This window comes from Molothrus ater, chromosome 3 (assembly GCF_012460135.2).
Source record: "Molothrus ater isolate BHLD 08-10-18 breed brown headed cowbird chromosome 3, BPBGC_Mater_1.1, whole genome shotgun sequence".
In the NCBI taxonomy this organism is placed as follows: domain Eukaryota; kingdom Metazoa; phylum Chordata; class Aves; order Passeriformes; family Icteridae; genus Molothrus; species Molothrus ater.
Genome location: NC_050480.2, coordinates 94,058,461 through 94,075,270, shown reverse-complemented (window position 1 = coordinate 94,075,270; position 16,810 = coordinate 94,058,461). Strand labels below are relative to the sequence as shown.

The following is a 16,810-nucleotide window of genomic DNA, read 5'->3' as shown; positions in this document are numbered from 1 at the left end:
CTCAAGTGAGCTATTTGCTAATGTCAGTGCTGCCACAATGCTCACAGCACACCAGTACTTAGAGCCTGGGTAGCCCTAGGCACTCTCTGCAGTTCGAGTAGCTCCTCAGGTGGAAAGTCTCTCTCCCTGCAGCACCCATCCACCAGAAATCCCCCAAAAGACAGCAATTAATCCTCACATTCGATCTCATTTTCCTCACCAAAAGCCTTGCAGACTGAATTTCCTAAAAGTTATTCATACCTCAGACAGAGGAGGCATCTCCTGTTTTCATCCCCCCACTTCTAGCCACCACAGCCCAAATATCTATTAAGCTATTCTCATTCTAACTGATTTTTGATATCTGGCATTTCCAGATTATTGAGTAAATAACACTAATACAATACAAATATGTCAGTGCCACAATGCCTTTCAAAAAATGAATAGACACATACATTTTCAGTAGTTTTATTGAAAAATGCCTCTTTCATTTCAGAAATAAATAATATAAGGCAGTGAAATTCACAATTTGCAGTTAAAATATAAAAGCAGCAATTCTATATCCATAGTCTTGCAAACAATTTCCAACTGCTTTTGGTAACTAAGAAACATTGTATTCTGAAAAAAAAATCCATACTAAATATACAACATAAACATGCAATTCCATCTCTGCAGGATTGACTGCAATTTGGCATAAATGTAACTGTGTCTACAAACAAGGAGATTTCAGGAATTATTAAACTGTATCCAGTTGATACAATGATTTCAGCTACTTAATGTTTGTGGTGTTTAGAGGAGACATATAAGAGCTGTATATGCTCCGCAGATTGTAACTCAGAATAGAAGAAAATTAAAATGATACTGCAAGGAGAGGGAAATTTTTGGTTCTTTTTAACTAGATATTGCAGACCTGTGATCTGACTGAACTGAAAACATGCATTGGAAAAAGAAGAAAACTGTAGAGCTAAAGCAGACAGTCCTTAGAAAATTTGCAACAGCTCTGTGATTATTTTTGTTTTGGTTTTTTGGTTTTCTTTTTTTTTTTAATGTATTTGTTTTTACATTATTTTAATGAAAAGGCAGCACTGGGATAACTGAATGCACACCTTAATCTGTATGCAACCACTCTAAGCAACAGTATTTTACAAGCATTTCCAGAGCAACATGAAGTGTTTGGGTACACACATTGCTATTCCCACATAAGCAAGATACAAAACAGGGGTGCGTCTGATATGAAAAGGCCAGAATGCCATATTGCAAAAGGAATGATGCACTCTCCCTGTGTGTATCTGCAAATGCAAGCAAAGCAAAAGAACAAACAAAAAAAACCCACCAACCAAAAAAAAAAACCAAATCAAGACACACAGATCTTTTATGGTTTTGTTTTTGCATTTCTTGACAGTGATCTTTTCCAGCGCATGTGCTCAGGGTATTCTGGTGAATGCATTTCAACTCCATAGTCCTCATACTCGTCCTCTCTCCTTTCTGACTCCATAGGTACTATAAAGGGTTCACCTTCAGGCTGATAGGGTCCACTTTCAGGCACGTATGGTTCTGGTTGAAAATAGTTGTCCGATTGAACATAATAGTTATCGCATGTCTTTGAATCCACATATGCAATGAAAGTTAGTCTGGCTACATAATGTTAGTTCAACCTTATTTTCATATAATAAATATATAAATAATTAGTTCACTGGGGGTAATTCTCAGTTTTGCTCATGAATGCTTTTTTGGCAGTAAAATAATAAAAGGTTTTAAATTCACCTTGAAAGGTTTTGTATTTATAATACACAAAACAGTGCAGAAAGAGTCATAAATTAGGCAAGGGACAAATCATGATAAAACTATTTAAAAAAACCAAACAAAATCAAGAAAATCAAATAAAATTACTATTTTACAGCTACTTCAGTAAATCTAAGCACTGGGCTTTATTTTGAACTGCATAATTAATAGAAGACATGGAGCAGGTAAGATGAAGAGATGGGTTTGGTGTATGCTAATTTTCTGTGAGAGTGGGAAAGTAAGTGTAGACATAACTATCACCAGCGGCAATATACAGTACATGTCATTTTGTCGTGCTGTTCCTCGTAACAAACCGAGTTACAGCTGGTGCTTCAGGAACACCAAAAACTACAGCAAAACAGAAGAAAAATTATTATAAAACTTTGGTATTTATAACTGCAGTTACAGATCCAACAAGATTACACATAAAAAAAAGGTATATGCCCCAATTCAGACATGTTGGAAACAAGCAACAGACAGGTAGGTTTCATAAGTTGTCAAAGATGTTATTCTGGCATACAGCAAGCAGCAGCAGGCTTTTATGCAAAAGTATCACATAGAGTTGTTAACAGATTTTAGTGGATACAGTCCCGTACAAATCATCTACAAGCCACAATTAGTTTACTATTTACATAAGTTATTTCTCATTTTCCAGGTTAAATCTGTCTCTCTTCTAATGGCATTACCTTCGCTGGTTAGTAGTTTTACAAGCCTCCTTCGCCACTGAGGTTTTTGGTGGTCTAGGTCTTTTTTAAAAAAGAAAGACTGTCTACTTTATTATTGAAATGCAAAATGGGCTTAATGAATTGACGTAACTGTCCTTTATCTCATTCATGAGTTGTGTTAGTAAAAGTATCTCCCCGTTCTATGAGGTCAACATGGTTCAAGAACCATATCCGTGGTGAAATATCCATACGGACTCATTTTCTAATAAGCACGTGCGCAAACATCTCAGAAACAGGATTTTCATGTATTCAAACTGTAAGCAGCACTGGCGACTTAGAAAATGTGTTAGCCGAAACCTGAAACAGGTCAAAGATGATGTTAGTCTTTTAAAAAGTCCATCTGATGTGCAAAAACATACTTTCATCCAACTAAATACATAACAGTTAAGTCTTAGGCATATATTTATATATGTATACATAGATGCTTGCTAGAAAGAACACTGCTGAATCACACGCACAATTTTCTTTATTTTTCATTTAAATAAGAATTTTTTTGTGAGATCTGCACAACCACCTGGCTCTTTAACCAGTATCACTGAGTCTGCAAGTGTGTACATATATATATATATTTTCTTTTCTTCTTCTTTTCATGGATACATGCACAATTACACTAACAGCAAACCACATTCAATAGTAGTATCACATACACTAATTTTGAGATCTGGCAAGGCATACATATTAATTTGTTAACAATACTGTGGTCCTGCAGGGTCCCCATGTTAAAATATATTAGAATCTTTCCAGTCAAAAATTGGTGGTCACTGTGACCCCTCATTTTGGTTCCAGAAGCAGCCTACTGCTTTGAGCAACGTCACAAAGTGGAAGGCTTATATGACTCAGGGCTAATCAGAGACTCCATGGCATTTAACTTGATAGATATTGTAGGACAGTGGTGCTTTTCAGTTGTCTGCACTGTTTTTAGCAAATGGATTTCCTTTGTGGAAATTTTTTATTTCAGGAATCAATTTTGTATAAATCCTGACATGGCTCAAAAAGAGACACATGGAAACTGCCAACCACAGCATTCCTTTTATTTTTCAAGAGAAACATGGAGAATTCAACCTTGTTCTGAAGACGATTGGAAGGGGTGGTGATAGAGGGGGAAAAAAGAAGAGAAGAAATTGGTCACTTAAATCCTATGAGCAACACCACCAGCTAGTAACCATCTACATTAAATAAAATTAAAAAAAAAAAAAAAAAAAAACAAGACTACAATATTTACTCACTACTTCCTATTTAAAACAAATCATGCATAACATCAAGCAATCCTAGAACAAAGTGTAAATGGCTGCTCATATACTTGAACATTACAATGAGGCAGGCCTGCTCACTGACCCATCTCCTCCTGACTCATTATGTTCAGATTAGCAGGACTGTCTCATGTAAAGCAGCTCAATATGAACAGCCACACCTGTGAAGGCTATTTAGGGCAAGGTTAAGGTTAAGTTGTTCATAACCTACCTGGGAATCCTTGGCCATTGTAAGGGATGCTAGCACACTGGGATGAATCACAATATCCTGGTGGCCCTGGGGGACCCCGAATGCCCGCATTTCCAGGACGGCCTGGCGGCCCTGGTGGTCCTCGTGATCCTGTGGAGCCTGGTGGACCAGTTCTAGATTCTCCTTGTGGACCTAATTTTAGAATTGAGAGGTTGGGAGGTTACTGTTTTTTAAGAGACATCTTGATAAAACAGCTAATACTTCTGTCTAGACTACACAGCCCAGGCTGTCTTTGGTGAGAAAGCACTCGCACTCTGTTGCTATATGGGGGTCAACAGAAAGAAATACAAAAGAAATCTAGAAATGTGACTCATCATGAGTTGCCTCCCTGTGTGTGGCTTATTTAAGTATTTATTCTTAGAAACTAATTTAGTAAGGTTTGAGCCAAGTAAGAAATGTCAACGTATTCTCTGGTTAATTTCCCCTTTGTGTAAGATATGATATCTCAAGGGAAACTACTAGATTAGACAAGCACACTGGATTTCTATTAAAATATAGGAGTACATCAATTACACTGCCCAGTAGCCCCAGGATAGATGAGGTAATGTTGTTTTTGGAACCAATCTTATTATGGTTAGCAGAAAAGTAAAGCTTCAAGTAACTGGGGCTACAATTTGCTGCAAGCATATTATGGTTCCTGTAATGAAAAGCCATTTTAGCCTAGTAAACTACAAGCAGAAACAAATGATGCAGCTGATTTATGCTAAGGCATAAACAAAATTTCATAACATGAAAACCAAAACTAATAATCAAATAATCTGTCTCTATTGTCCAGTAACTCTGTATTTGGGAGTATTTTGTAGTCCAGCAAGTAAAAGAAAAAAGCCTACATACTACAGAAGAATCATCTGATAAGACTTATGAAAAATATCTGTCAAATATTTGGACAATTTATTTTTATGAAACACATTTTCACATTAACAAGCATGCCAGATTACTAAATTAAAAGATGAAGATCCACACCTACTAGCCATGTCCAAAAATCTTTCTAAATTGCTATTTTTGTGGTGATTTCCTATAAATTTATTAGAGCAAACTAATATATGTCAAAAACATGAAGGGGGCAAAGGGTGTTCATTCACCATATCAAGTCTAGTTCTCTATGAAGAAATATTTACTTTTCTCCTACTTTTCTGCAATCTGATTAAACAAAAAATATTTACCAGGTGGTCCTGGCAAACCTCGTGGCCCTTGGGATCCAGTCCCTCTTTCACCTTTCTCTCCAGGGATTCCTACAGAATAATACAAAGGCAATGAAAATCAAAGAAAGGAAACCACATCAACAGATATTTCTTCACACTCTCTCACTGACATTAATATTTACTTTCCACGTTTTAATACAACAAGAGTGGTTAAAATTTATGTTCTGCAGATGTTCAAATGTGAATTTGCAAAAATAATTTGGATATAAATATAGTAACCCAAGAATAAAATAGGATGTAGATGTAACTTAGCATGAATAAACTCTCTCCAACATAGAAAAGTTTTGAGATACTGAAGCACCACAGAGTCTTCTTATTTTAAACTACAATCAGAAAGTTATTTTCAGTCATGCATACTTCTGCTATAAAGGATGGTTTACGCTCTCTTAGGAACAGTTATAATCAAAAAAGTTTAAGAAATTCTTCTGAATTCCTTGATTTATTCCTAGCCTTTTTAAAAGAGTGTATAAAATACATCCTAAAAAACATAGCACCGAGTCTATGCTATTGTAGAGTAGTGGAAATAAGCAAAGGCCACAAAAGAGTACACTACAGACACTCCATGTAAATGCAGTGATCCAAGATAGATGTAAAGTAGGTTCACCCATATGTTCACTTTCCGTTCAGTTGCTTCCCTCCCTCAGAATATTGTAAAGAGCTAAGGGTGTTGATACAATTCTTTAAAGTCCTAAATTTATACTTGTTAATGACTCATTTTCTCTCTTAATCAGTGTTCTACTTTGCAAAGAGTTGTCTTACTCCAAACAGCCTTTCAAGATGTAGCTCTATAGTGCCAGAAGAGATCTGAGAACAATTGCTTTCCTGGGATATTATGTGAAAGTCTCAGACAGCAGCCAAAATGTTATACCAATTTGTATTTCATGAAACCTGAGCAAGAGAGAGACAGGAAAGCACTGATCTAGTTAACCTTGTCCTTCAGTACCCCAGTGTCCCTCAGGCAATCCAACTGGCCTAGCAGGGCTTCCTAGTCTGACATGGTAAAAGGAGCAGACTGCTCCTCTGGCAACCTCTGTACTACGTCCACAGCACAGCTGCCTTGGAATTTATTCACCTCTTTCACCAGGTGGTCCTTGAACGCCAGGAGGTCCTGGGAATCCTGGTCTTCCTCCAGGTCCAGGTTCTCCTCTTGTCCCAGCAGCTCCTGGGGGACCAGGTGGACCTGGTGGCCCTGGCTGGTTTCGGTTTGAATAATAATCATTTGGGATTTGATTCAGCATTTGATTGAACCGGCTCATTTGACCTTCAAAAGAAAATATAAATGTGAAATGAGTGAAAATCTCTTATCAGAGTGGGAAGGAATAATATATTATCTCTCTTAATTAAATCTTATTCTTGTTTCTATTCATTAAATCAATACAGATTCATTAGAAAGACTTAAGATGAATGTCCAATAAGAAAGCTGAACATAAATGGAGGAGGGAGGGGGTCAGGGAGGAAAGTTAAGGGAGCTTCTGGAAGCCAATGGCATTAAAACAATTATCACAGAACTACTAAAATCAAGAAAAAGGCAATTTTTTACAATACTCTTGCCCTTGGAGTTCTGTTTAGAGGTTGTTTTTACTCGGAAGAACAGAAAGGATTTGCTCCACTTCTAAAGCTGTAGTATCACATTTCTCTGTACTTTCAGACCTCTGCAGCTACCACAGACAATATAAATTATTCATGTGTAGAGTTAGCAGCACAGTCCATGAAGTAATTTTCTTAAGCCTGTAGGCTGCACAGGCTTGTACTTATACACCTTCTGCATATGGTCAAATTTCATTTCCAAAAAAAGGGACTTGTGAGCAAAAGCAACACCATTTTGAAGCTATGCAGGAAGGAAGCCTCAATGGAGAGACGCATCTGATTAGTATAATGTGTCTGTCCTAGCAAAACACTGAAGAAAGAGATCAGCTGAACACGAAAAAGTAAGGCAGGGATGCACTAAGAAATGTTAAAAGATCTTGGACATGACATCCTTGTTCATAAATCTAACACATTCACAAATGTACTTTACTTCTTCTGTGATGGCTAACTAATAGAAATGTTTTGATTAGCAGCCATCACAGACATTTCAAAGGACATACTGTCTTCCTTCCTGTACACAAGCACTCAATGATCCAAAAGGTATGTCTGTTTTCCTCAGTCAGCACTTAACATTGTAATAGATACAATATTAAAAACCAGTTTGCCGTTGTCTTTCTCGGCAGGTCTACTGACAGAAAAAGCACTGATTCAAGATCAGAGAGAAAGCCTCTGTAGAGAGCAACTTCATGGGCTGCAGAGCTGCACTATGTGGCAGCAGAGGACTGAAATTAAATTTGAAGTCATTTTCCAAATACTGTTTCTAGTTGCATAGCACCACTGATTCTGCACACAGTATTTAACCAGCACTCATCCGTCTTTCCCGGCTGGCAAAGTACCTGCAGTAAGCATCCTTTTTCTCACTGAAGATCCTTTTTCTTCTCTTGAAGATAAGACATGTTTAATGAGAAAATATATGCTGATTTTATTGCAAAATGAAGTAATTTTGGAACAAAATGACAAAGGAAACCTCACCAGAATGTTTAAATTGCATGTGTATTTCCAAAGGTCACAGAATAGCTCCAACTCAGTTTATTCTGTTATTCTGTGATTATCAAGCTAGCCTCTGGATCTGGCAAAAAATTGCTGCTACATTTTTTCCACCAAATCATTTGCATTGGACAGCTATCAGATTGTCAAGATCCTGCTGTGCTCTGTGGCCAATATCTGTCTCTTCAAGTTTAAACCATTGTTTTATCTTTTTAAGAAAGTAGTTGATTACTTGTATGGCATACAAAGCAAGCAACACTGTTTACCATTTATCAGTTGTTCACAAACTTGTCTTGCAACTGCTCGCATCATGTTCTGAGAAGCAATGTCACCCTAAATAATCAAATCCAAAACAAGTGTTTCATTAGCACTTGTACTTTTAAAGACATAGTGTTTCATTTTAAAATTATGAAAAGAATTGACTTTTAAGCAGACTTACTCTGTCACCTTTTTCTCCCTTCATTCCAGGTGAACCCTAAAATAAATAAGTAAAAATTAAGCAACTGAAGAATTATGTTATTTGATAACATAAGTTTGAGATGTGTAATTTACACATCTCCAGCTATAAATTGAGATCTGTAATTCTAGAAAAAGTTTTGACTCCTTCAAGAAGAAATATCTGGTTCTCCTTGAACTTCTCATTTCAGAGATGCTAAAACAGGTGCCAGAAAAGAGTGGAGAAACGATGATCTTTTGTCTGTCATCAAACACACTAATAGATGCAGAAGAAAATGATTTGAAGGAAAAATTCAAATTAGGACCAAAAAACTGATGTATTCTGACACTTGGATCACACTGTCAATTTCAAAGTTGAATTTCTAGCATCATATTTGAGTAAATGATCAATGGTCTGATATGAGTCATATATGACTGTTTAATTTTAAGTTTTATAGGACTGTTTAATTTTAAGACAACTTATTACAGAAGGTATGTTAGGAAGAATAACATATGTCAAAAAAAGGTAGTTGTCTTCTTGAATCCATATAAAAAGTATTCTATATTAAGTGAAATAGAGTTATGATAAGATGACACAACATGGACAGAGTGCTTATTCTATTTATAATGACAGCTTCCCTCTTAATTCTCAACCATTTCTAGTCTTTAAAATGTCTTATAGAAGTCTTAGTTTGAGCTCCTTTATAATGAATTACATTTGTCAGTCTAGCAGCACTTTCCATTTGCCTTTGAATAGTTTAGTGGTTGTGGTGTTTTCAGTTTTCAAGAGTACTATGAAAGAAGCAAACGAGGAGGACTGATTCTAATTTTAATGTATGTATGTGTGTGTGAAAAACACTGGGAATAATGATAGGGCTTGCATGAGTTCACATGGATTTTGATTTCTAGCCTAAATTGCTACTTGAACATAAGGCATATTTCAAAGGTAAAAGATCAGTTTGGTCATCTGCTGCTCTGCATGGCTCTCTACATAGTAACACACATCCTGAGTGTTATTGTTTTTTGCAGTGTAGTATTTCTTTAAGGAATCTATTTCTGACCATTAACAAAGCAAAGGCCAAGTGTGGGCTGCAGCTGTTTCTCATAACATTCCTACAGTACCCATAATTAATTTCAACAACACAGAATACCAAATCATTCCACTGAGGTCACAGCAGACACCTCTCGAATGTGGTGACACTGTTTCACACACTTCTGTCAAGGCCTTGGGCAGACAAATGCCCTTGGGGTATGTCAGGGTGTGAGCTTAGTGTAGTCTCTGAGCTTCTTTGCTGCAGAATTGCACACACCTACCCCATGACATGCCACAGAAAATATGAGACAGTTCATCCATCACCGAGTTAAGTAGTTGTCGTACGGTACATTTGCATAATGAATAACAGATTGCTCTTGCAAAATTAATTGTACAAACTCAAATGAACGATTTAGAATGGTGACGCCATAAATGTGCCATTGGAATAAATTATGCCACCAATGAGGCAGCTGCTAATATGGATAAAATATACCCATGAAGCTGATGAATATCCTTCTGTCCTTTGCTTTTCATCTATATTTTTCTTACTCTGTGAAGTCCATGGGGAAATGTTTGTCTTTTAGTTTTAGCTTATTACAGCCATATGCTGAAACAGACTATGGACTTGTAAATGCCATACCATAAATAAATGGTAACAAGTAAAATCATCAGGAAGATATGACATTTCTATCTGTCATTCTCCAATAATTAACACTGTGGTAAATTATGATGTACTGAAATTCTAAAAAAACCTTAATTTGATTCCCAAATAAATAGACATTAATATCTCATTCATAAACTATTGCATGTACCTGAAATATTCATTGAACAGAACTGTAGGTTTTTAATTGCACTACTCTATTACATGAAAATATGTGGGGGGGGAAATGGTAAAGATTAATGCTTCTCTTTCTGTTTGAAACTTTCCAATTTTTCTATTTCCTACAAGTGTACTCATTTGAAATTATCTGCTGTGTATGTATTTATAATACATTCTTGTTTTATTCTCATTCTTTCTATGGCTTTCATAGTAAGACCTTCTACGAGAAGCAAATCATGCAGTACATCTTTTGTGTATTCACAAGATAAGGGGAGAGGGAGAGGGATGAGGCAAGGCAAGACAAGACAACAAGGTCCCCCAACAAGGAAAATGTTAATGCCATGTACAGTGAATTTTAAAATTCACTGAAATAAAATGAGCCTCATTCCTCAATTTGTGACATTGCAAACACACACTGATTCAGCCTTGTGGGTGGAAGTCTAGAGCCTATTTGGAACTACCTTTAAAATTGGGAGATTAGAGGCTGACTGGCCATGTTAACAATAAAGTACATTTTCCACCTGGATACTTTAGAATCAAATTTTCAAAAAAATAATTACAACTTCAGTTACTTCGTTACTATTTGCATCTTCCTCTCTCTTGGTTATATGCCTCTTAAATTTCTTTTAATAGACAAAAAAATGCAGTTTAGCCTACTGCTTGACAGCATTTTGAGAAACAGCAGCTGTTGCTGGCATTCTGTTTTGTTGCTATCCTGCAGTGAGGGAGTCACTTGGGGTCAGTGCAAGGAGAAGCTGGTTTATGCTGTATGTGGGATTTTTTCTGAGCTGTGGGATGAAGGCTGGGGCCGCAGCATAGTTCTACTGCTGAAGAGGACAAAACAAAGGAAGTTTTGCTATTTTTATTTTTAAAGATAATGTGCTCAATTGTTTTTCCCAAAAGAATGCTCTCTTCCCTCAAGAACCACCAGCTCTTTGCTCCCAAAGCAGTGCCTTTTTGAGACTTCATCTAGGACATCTGCATAGATGGACGCAAGAGCAGTGAACACATGGCAGCAGAGAATGCAAAATTCTCAAAACCTGCATGTAACTCACAACAGACTTGGGCTACTCTCGAAAGCTTTTCACATTTTATTTGGTCCTGAAGGCATCAGTTCAATAGCACCTTACTTATTAAATTTAAATGCTTTGCATTTTTCCTCAGGGACTGTCTAAATCAACAAAATCAGACCCTGTTGTCAGAGAGCCTGTTTTATAAACAGGACAGCTCTACCTTAACACAACTTAGTCTGCATACCCATCATTACTATTTTCATTCTCACACCTATAAAACAAGAACTGGAACTTTTCCTCTCTAATAGTCCAGCATCTTTTATTTCCCATTATATTTATTCATAGAAAACATATCCATTTTTTCTTGAACCAATATCCTCTTCTAGTTTAGTGAGTCTTTCTTACTGTTGATAGTTGTTACCTTATGATATGTGTATGAACCACTATGGAATTCTCACTCTCTGACCAGACAGACAGCAGATATTTTAGTCTCCTCTAGGATAGTCTGCATACAGTTCTCAATAAATTACCAACTTGTTTGTGTTCTTACAGTTCCTTTTTCCGTCATTTTGTTGCTACACTGGAAAAAACACCTAAGTTTCTCTTGGAGGCACTTGTAAGCAGACCAAAAAGCCAAATTTCCTACTTCCATGAAAATTCAGTTAACACTTCTAGGATTTACTTGTTCTAGTATAAGTACACAGTGAGGTAGAGAAATGTTTACAGTGTGGTCTGCCTCAGCTTAGCACATTACTGGTATTGAATACATCAGGAAGGAGCTCTAGCTGACCACATTCACTGGGAGTAACTTCAGAACACCAAGGCTGCTCATAATTTGCAAGTAACTGTATACCTTTTACCTGGAATGCAATATATCCCTTGGCTTGCAGGGGTCTTTCTCCTCACTTTCATTTAATAGTACTAGCAATACAGATTGATCAGGGAGAAGAAAAAACTGGCAGGATCTGGTGAAAAATTATTTATTCCTTGTATTTACTAGAGGCTAAGTGAAGCCTCATTATCTTTCTCTTCAGGCAGAATTATGATTCATGACAGTGCAAGTTGCATTTGGCTGTCAGGCTGCACCTTTGGCAGCTGTAGTACTGCAAACAAAGGAAGGCCTTGAAATTCTGTCCACCAGGAATCTGATAAAACATCTGTACAAGGTACAAGCCAGAATTCCTGCTGAGATCTGTTCTAGAAACATTAGAAATGGTAAATATGATGCACAGTGTCCCATTACAATAAAGTGCAATAACTGCAGGGGGAAACATTTATTTCTAATTGAAAGGAACTCTTAAGAATTAGAGTGCAGGAGAATTTAGACATGGTGCCTGGACAGGAGTTGACTGCCTTGCTTTGTAAAAGTCTTTAAACTGGGCTTGTAGCCAGATTTCCTTCTAAACACATTATTTACCTGCAGAAGATCTTTACTTCCGAACTAGGTACTTACCAGCTATCCATTGTCCCAGGTGAAGGAAAAATCAGATACACCTGACAATTTAAAGCTCCCTTGTGAACAAAGCACAGCACTTTGTGCTCCAGCCATGTCTATTCAACATGTAACCGAGCACAAATATCCCACTAAAATGTATATCTAAAGGCAGGAAAGCTTCAAGACTTTCCTAAGACACTCTGTGTCCTCTACTCCAAGGAGAAATAGAATTTATAGTCTGGCAAACACAGACTGAATTCAACGTGTGTAAGAGAAAATTACCCAGCTTCCAGGTACTCCTGGGAGCTTCTGCTTCATGGCCATCAAGTTTCCCAGCCTACTACATATTCTTTCAAATTATCCAGCTTTTTTATATACAACTACACTGAGGCAGGATAGAAAATTCTAGATGACTGCTATACGTTATCCACAAGTAACGAATGACTTCTCATTTCCCTTGATGTCTTACTTAAGTATAATTTCTCTGAGATACCATGAGTGACTCAAATTAAATTTCCCCTGAAACTGTTGGTGGGAGGCAGCACCTCCTGCTCTTTCTCTCTCTTCAGGAAGCACTTTAAAAGTTTAAATAGAACCCACAGAAACCACTCCTAAATAACTGTGAAATAACATTGTAAAAATAATGAAACATTTGCAAAACACAACTGATTATGTAATATTATCAAAGATTGTCCACCTTCAGCAGTTTATCACTTTTTTACTACACATGCATGCAGTAGTGTAAAGACTTTACAATCGTTTTGCTGACCTAGTTTTCCATGCTTATGCAGTGTAGGAATGAATATATGTCTTGGCACATAATAGCCTACGATCTTTTTAGTGGAAACCAGAGACCACAATTTTCAGCCCCAACTATTAAACTCAGCAAAATGGCATACTGTAAAAATAAAATTATTTTTAAAAAATACTTGTGGGTTTAGGTCAACTCCACTGTATTAACCACCATCATAAGTGCAAGACAACTATTTCAAGCAGCAGAAGTCTCGTGTTCAGCAACAGACTGTAATTATAAATTTGATACTCTAAGTGTATCATTATCTTACTGGTGTCCCACGATCTCCTGGTTTCCCTGGTTTTCCGCTTGGGCCAGCAACTCCTGGAACTCCGGGAGCACCCTGCAACAGAAGACAAGTACAATGAATAGTGGAAATACACAATTACCTAAGCCCTAATGAGAAACATGTTATTGTATTGAGTACAAAGCAATATTGAAAGTAGTTCCTATCAGGTTGTTTTCTGTTAGGTACATATCAGGCTTGAAAATTTTTTTATGGAATAAACAGTTTGTTTGTCTTGGAAATGTGTTCTTTTATGTAACATCACAGTTTAACAGACGTTGTGGCACTGAAAGGTGCAGAGGGTGAGTATATGTTTTTTGGTATCATTCTAAATGACCAATTCCTGAAACAGTAAAAAATAGTTGGGCCTTCTAAGTTCACCTAGCAGATCTGTGATCCATGTTAAAATCCACAACAAGACCAAAAGCCATTCTAGTGATACTAGATAAATACAAAAAATTAAAAGAACAATATCAGATTATGTGACAAAAGCTCATCTGCACATTCACAAAGGAACATGAGGAAGACAATTGTGGGGACATGGGGCCAGCCCAAATAATACCCTGCCTTAGAGATTGCTCTCTATATATGTAATGCAAATATGTGTTCTGTGTGCATCTGCCTTTTGGAAATGCAGCTTCCAACTTGCTATAGGTTGGACCTGGTGACATGGGGCTGCAGCAAATTGCCTATCTCGGGCTGTATGATCCACCATACACTTTTCTCTAACAGCCAGCCTCTTTTCTAGCATGCTCCCACAAGACACAGTGAAGCAGCTCTGCAAGCAAAAACTAATCCTCAAATGCTCTTGTCAAGAAAAACTTGTATTAACAGTGTTTGTTTTCACCAGTGTACAAGTAATAAGCCAATTGGTTTCAGGAGACCTAGCTATGCATTTAAAGATCATGGCTAAAGAATCAGATAAACTGGTTCTTCCCTTATTTACCCTGGCAGAAATCAGTTTCAAAACCACTGTTATGAACATTTCTGAATATATGCTTTGCCCAGCTCACCTTCTACCAAGAGCTTTTCAGACCCATTTAGGATATTGAGCAAAGGATCCATTACATATTTGACAGAAATTGAAAATGTCAATGTGGCTCTCTCTTGGATGAGGTCTCTTAATTCAGAGTATATCAAGACAAAATTATATTTACCGCTGGTCCTGGTGGGCCTCTGGGACCTGTGGGACCATCTTTTCCTGTGAAACCCTATTCAAAAACAAAAGTAAGATTAGAGAAAAGTGGTCTTTACAATTATATAATTGTATATATATGATTACTACTGTAATTTCTTTTAAAACCTATCCACAGTACAAGTTAGAAAATAGCTATCACAAATTATGCTGGAGAAGGCTATGGAACACTGAGCTTCAGACACTTTAGATGTTCAGCTGCTGTTGATTAACTAAAAATGAAATCAATGTTTCTTAATATTTTTAAGAAAAGGAATCATTATTCTATCCCAGAGGAGCAAAATCTCTCATTTCACTGTTCTCTCATTCACAGTTTAGCTGGATCATCAGAGGTTTATACTTAACTGGAGAGCCTCCTCCCTCTCAGATATTTCCCCTGCAAAAATGAAGGCTGAGCAGAAATTTACAGAAGGTTCCCATTTCAGTAATCCAACATTCAGTAATGCACAAGTCAATGTTGATGGTCCACCAATCCACCATGACCCACCAATCCAACAGTATCCTCTTTGGCCATCACACAGTCATCTATTTTCATTTCCAGCTTGAATTCCCACTAAAGGACGGCTATAAATGCATATATCAGCTATGAATTTTGCCTGTAAAGGCAAATAATTGCTTCAGTCATCTTAAAGGTGATATTCTACTGTGACAACAAAAGAGATTTACCTGACTGCAATTAGAAGAAAGGAATTGCAGCAACTCCACAATGAAATACCTGTGTACATGCCCCTCATTAGGAAGACATTTCAGAGTTCTCCATCCAAAGAAGCTCCAGACAGCCAAAGGTTTAGGGGCAAGCCTGAACTTCACAGTAAGTTTGGCACAGACAGATTCCTGAACAATATGGCATCTCCCAGATGTTGAGATAAACAGAGTTTCAAAGGGATCCCCTGTAGCAGCAACAATGTGGGGAAGGCAGCAGGGCTGAGTCCCTCTGCAGAGCCCTGCCTAGGGGACATACTGCCCTGAGGGTGAAGGCAGCTGAGAACCTCGTCAGGGGAGGGAGCAGGCCAATTTTTACAGAACCTATCTGGCTACCAATAGCTGTCTGGGGAGGTTTTTACCCCTGATGTGTTTCCAATCCTGCTACTTTTGTCTCTCCAGAAGGGGTGATGATAAAAGGACTCCTCTTGAAAAAACATTTGAAAATTGAAAGATATATAAAGAATGGGAAAAATCTGACAAAACACAAAAATGACATTATTTGGTCTTTTCAGAACATAAATTGAGGAAGCCTTACCCTTTCTCCTGGAGGTCCCACTGGTCCAGGTGGACCAGGTAAACCTGGCGTTCCCTGGAGGGAGAAAGAGTGAGAAATTGTATCCATGACAGAACAAACATCACTGTTATGTCATTCCATATATCTCAAGTATGTTCTTCCCTCCTTTCTGTCTAATCTCATTGTACACTTACATGTAGCATTGCTTCCTACAGGACATTACTACTCCCTAAAAGTATTCTACTAAGAGTTATAAGGACTAATGAAACAGATAAAGAATTCAAGGCCCTTGGCCCATGACTGACCTTATCTGATCTATGAAACTAAGTCCACAACAACACTTAAGCACTCCTCATGTAGTCTTTTTATCATCACTAAATTACGGACAAGATAGTAACCCAGGAATATTCATCATGCCAGGACATATGCAGATCAATGACCTTAGATTATTTATAAATTTGGTCAATTAAAAAAGATCCTAATTTTTTCTCCTCTTTGTATAGTTAACAATACAGAAACCTGCAAGTAACTGAACTTAAATATTGTCTTCTTCTTTCAGGAAGCATACAAATAATGTCCCAAGGCCATTTGAATTCCAAAAGTAGAAAGTAATTAGTAATTACTAAAGAAGGGCTCAGCAAAGTTCTGCAATCTTTATTTTAGGAGGACATTTAACTGCAAGTGGTCAGAAGATGAGAGACCTTCCTGGGGAATTGAGTACTCTTCCTAATCGAATGGTCTGTTATTGTTCATTCACAACAGTCAGGATGGGCATTTGGCTTGACCAAGCACAGCTGGTTTTTTCACATTTGCTGTTTTGAA

The 16,810-nt window shown here is 37.3% G+C and overlaps 1 protein-coding gene across 2 annotated transcripts in view; it reads right to left on the bottom strand.

The window, feature by feature from the left end:
- Positions 1-428: 428 nt before the first annotated feature.
- Positions 429-16,810, bottom strand: part of COL12A1 (collagen type XII alpha 1 chain) — a 99,565-nt gene continuing 83,183 nt past the window's right edge. The window contains exons 58-66 of one of the 2 annotated variants that reach the window (XM_036379929.2): positions 16,010-16,063; positions 14,732-14,785; positions 13,560-13,631; positions 8,199-8,234; positions 8,026-8,092; positions 6,258-6,446; positions 5,147-5,215; positions 3,945-4,115; positions 429-1,530 (exon numbers count right to left, since the gene is read on the bottom strand). In XM_036379929.2, coding sequence (XP_036235822.1) covers positions 1,349-1,530; positions 3,945-4,115; positions 5,147-5,215; positions 6,258-6,446; positions 8,026-8,092; positions 8,199-8,234; positions 13,560-13,631; positions 14,732-14,785; positions 16,010-16,063 — 894 coding nt within the window. In that variant the 3' untranslated portion in view covers positions 429-1,348. Of the gene's footprint in view, positions 2,781-3,944; positions 4,116-5,146; positions 5,216-6,257; positions 6,447-8,025; positions 8,093-8,198; positions 8,235-13,559; positions 13,632-14,731; positions 14,786-16,009; positions 16,064-16,810 lie in introns of both variants that reach the window. The other variant, XM_054514257.1, reaches the window with a different exon arrangement.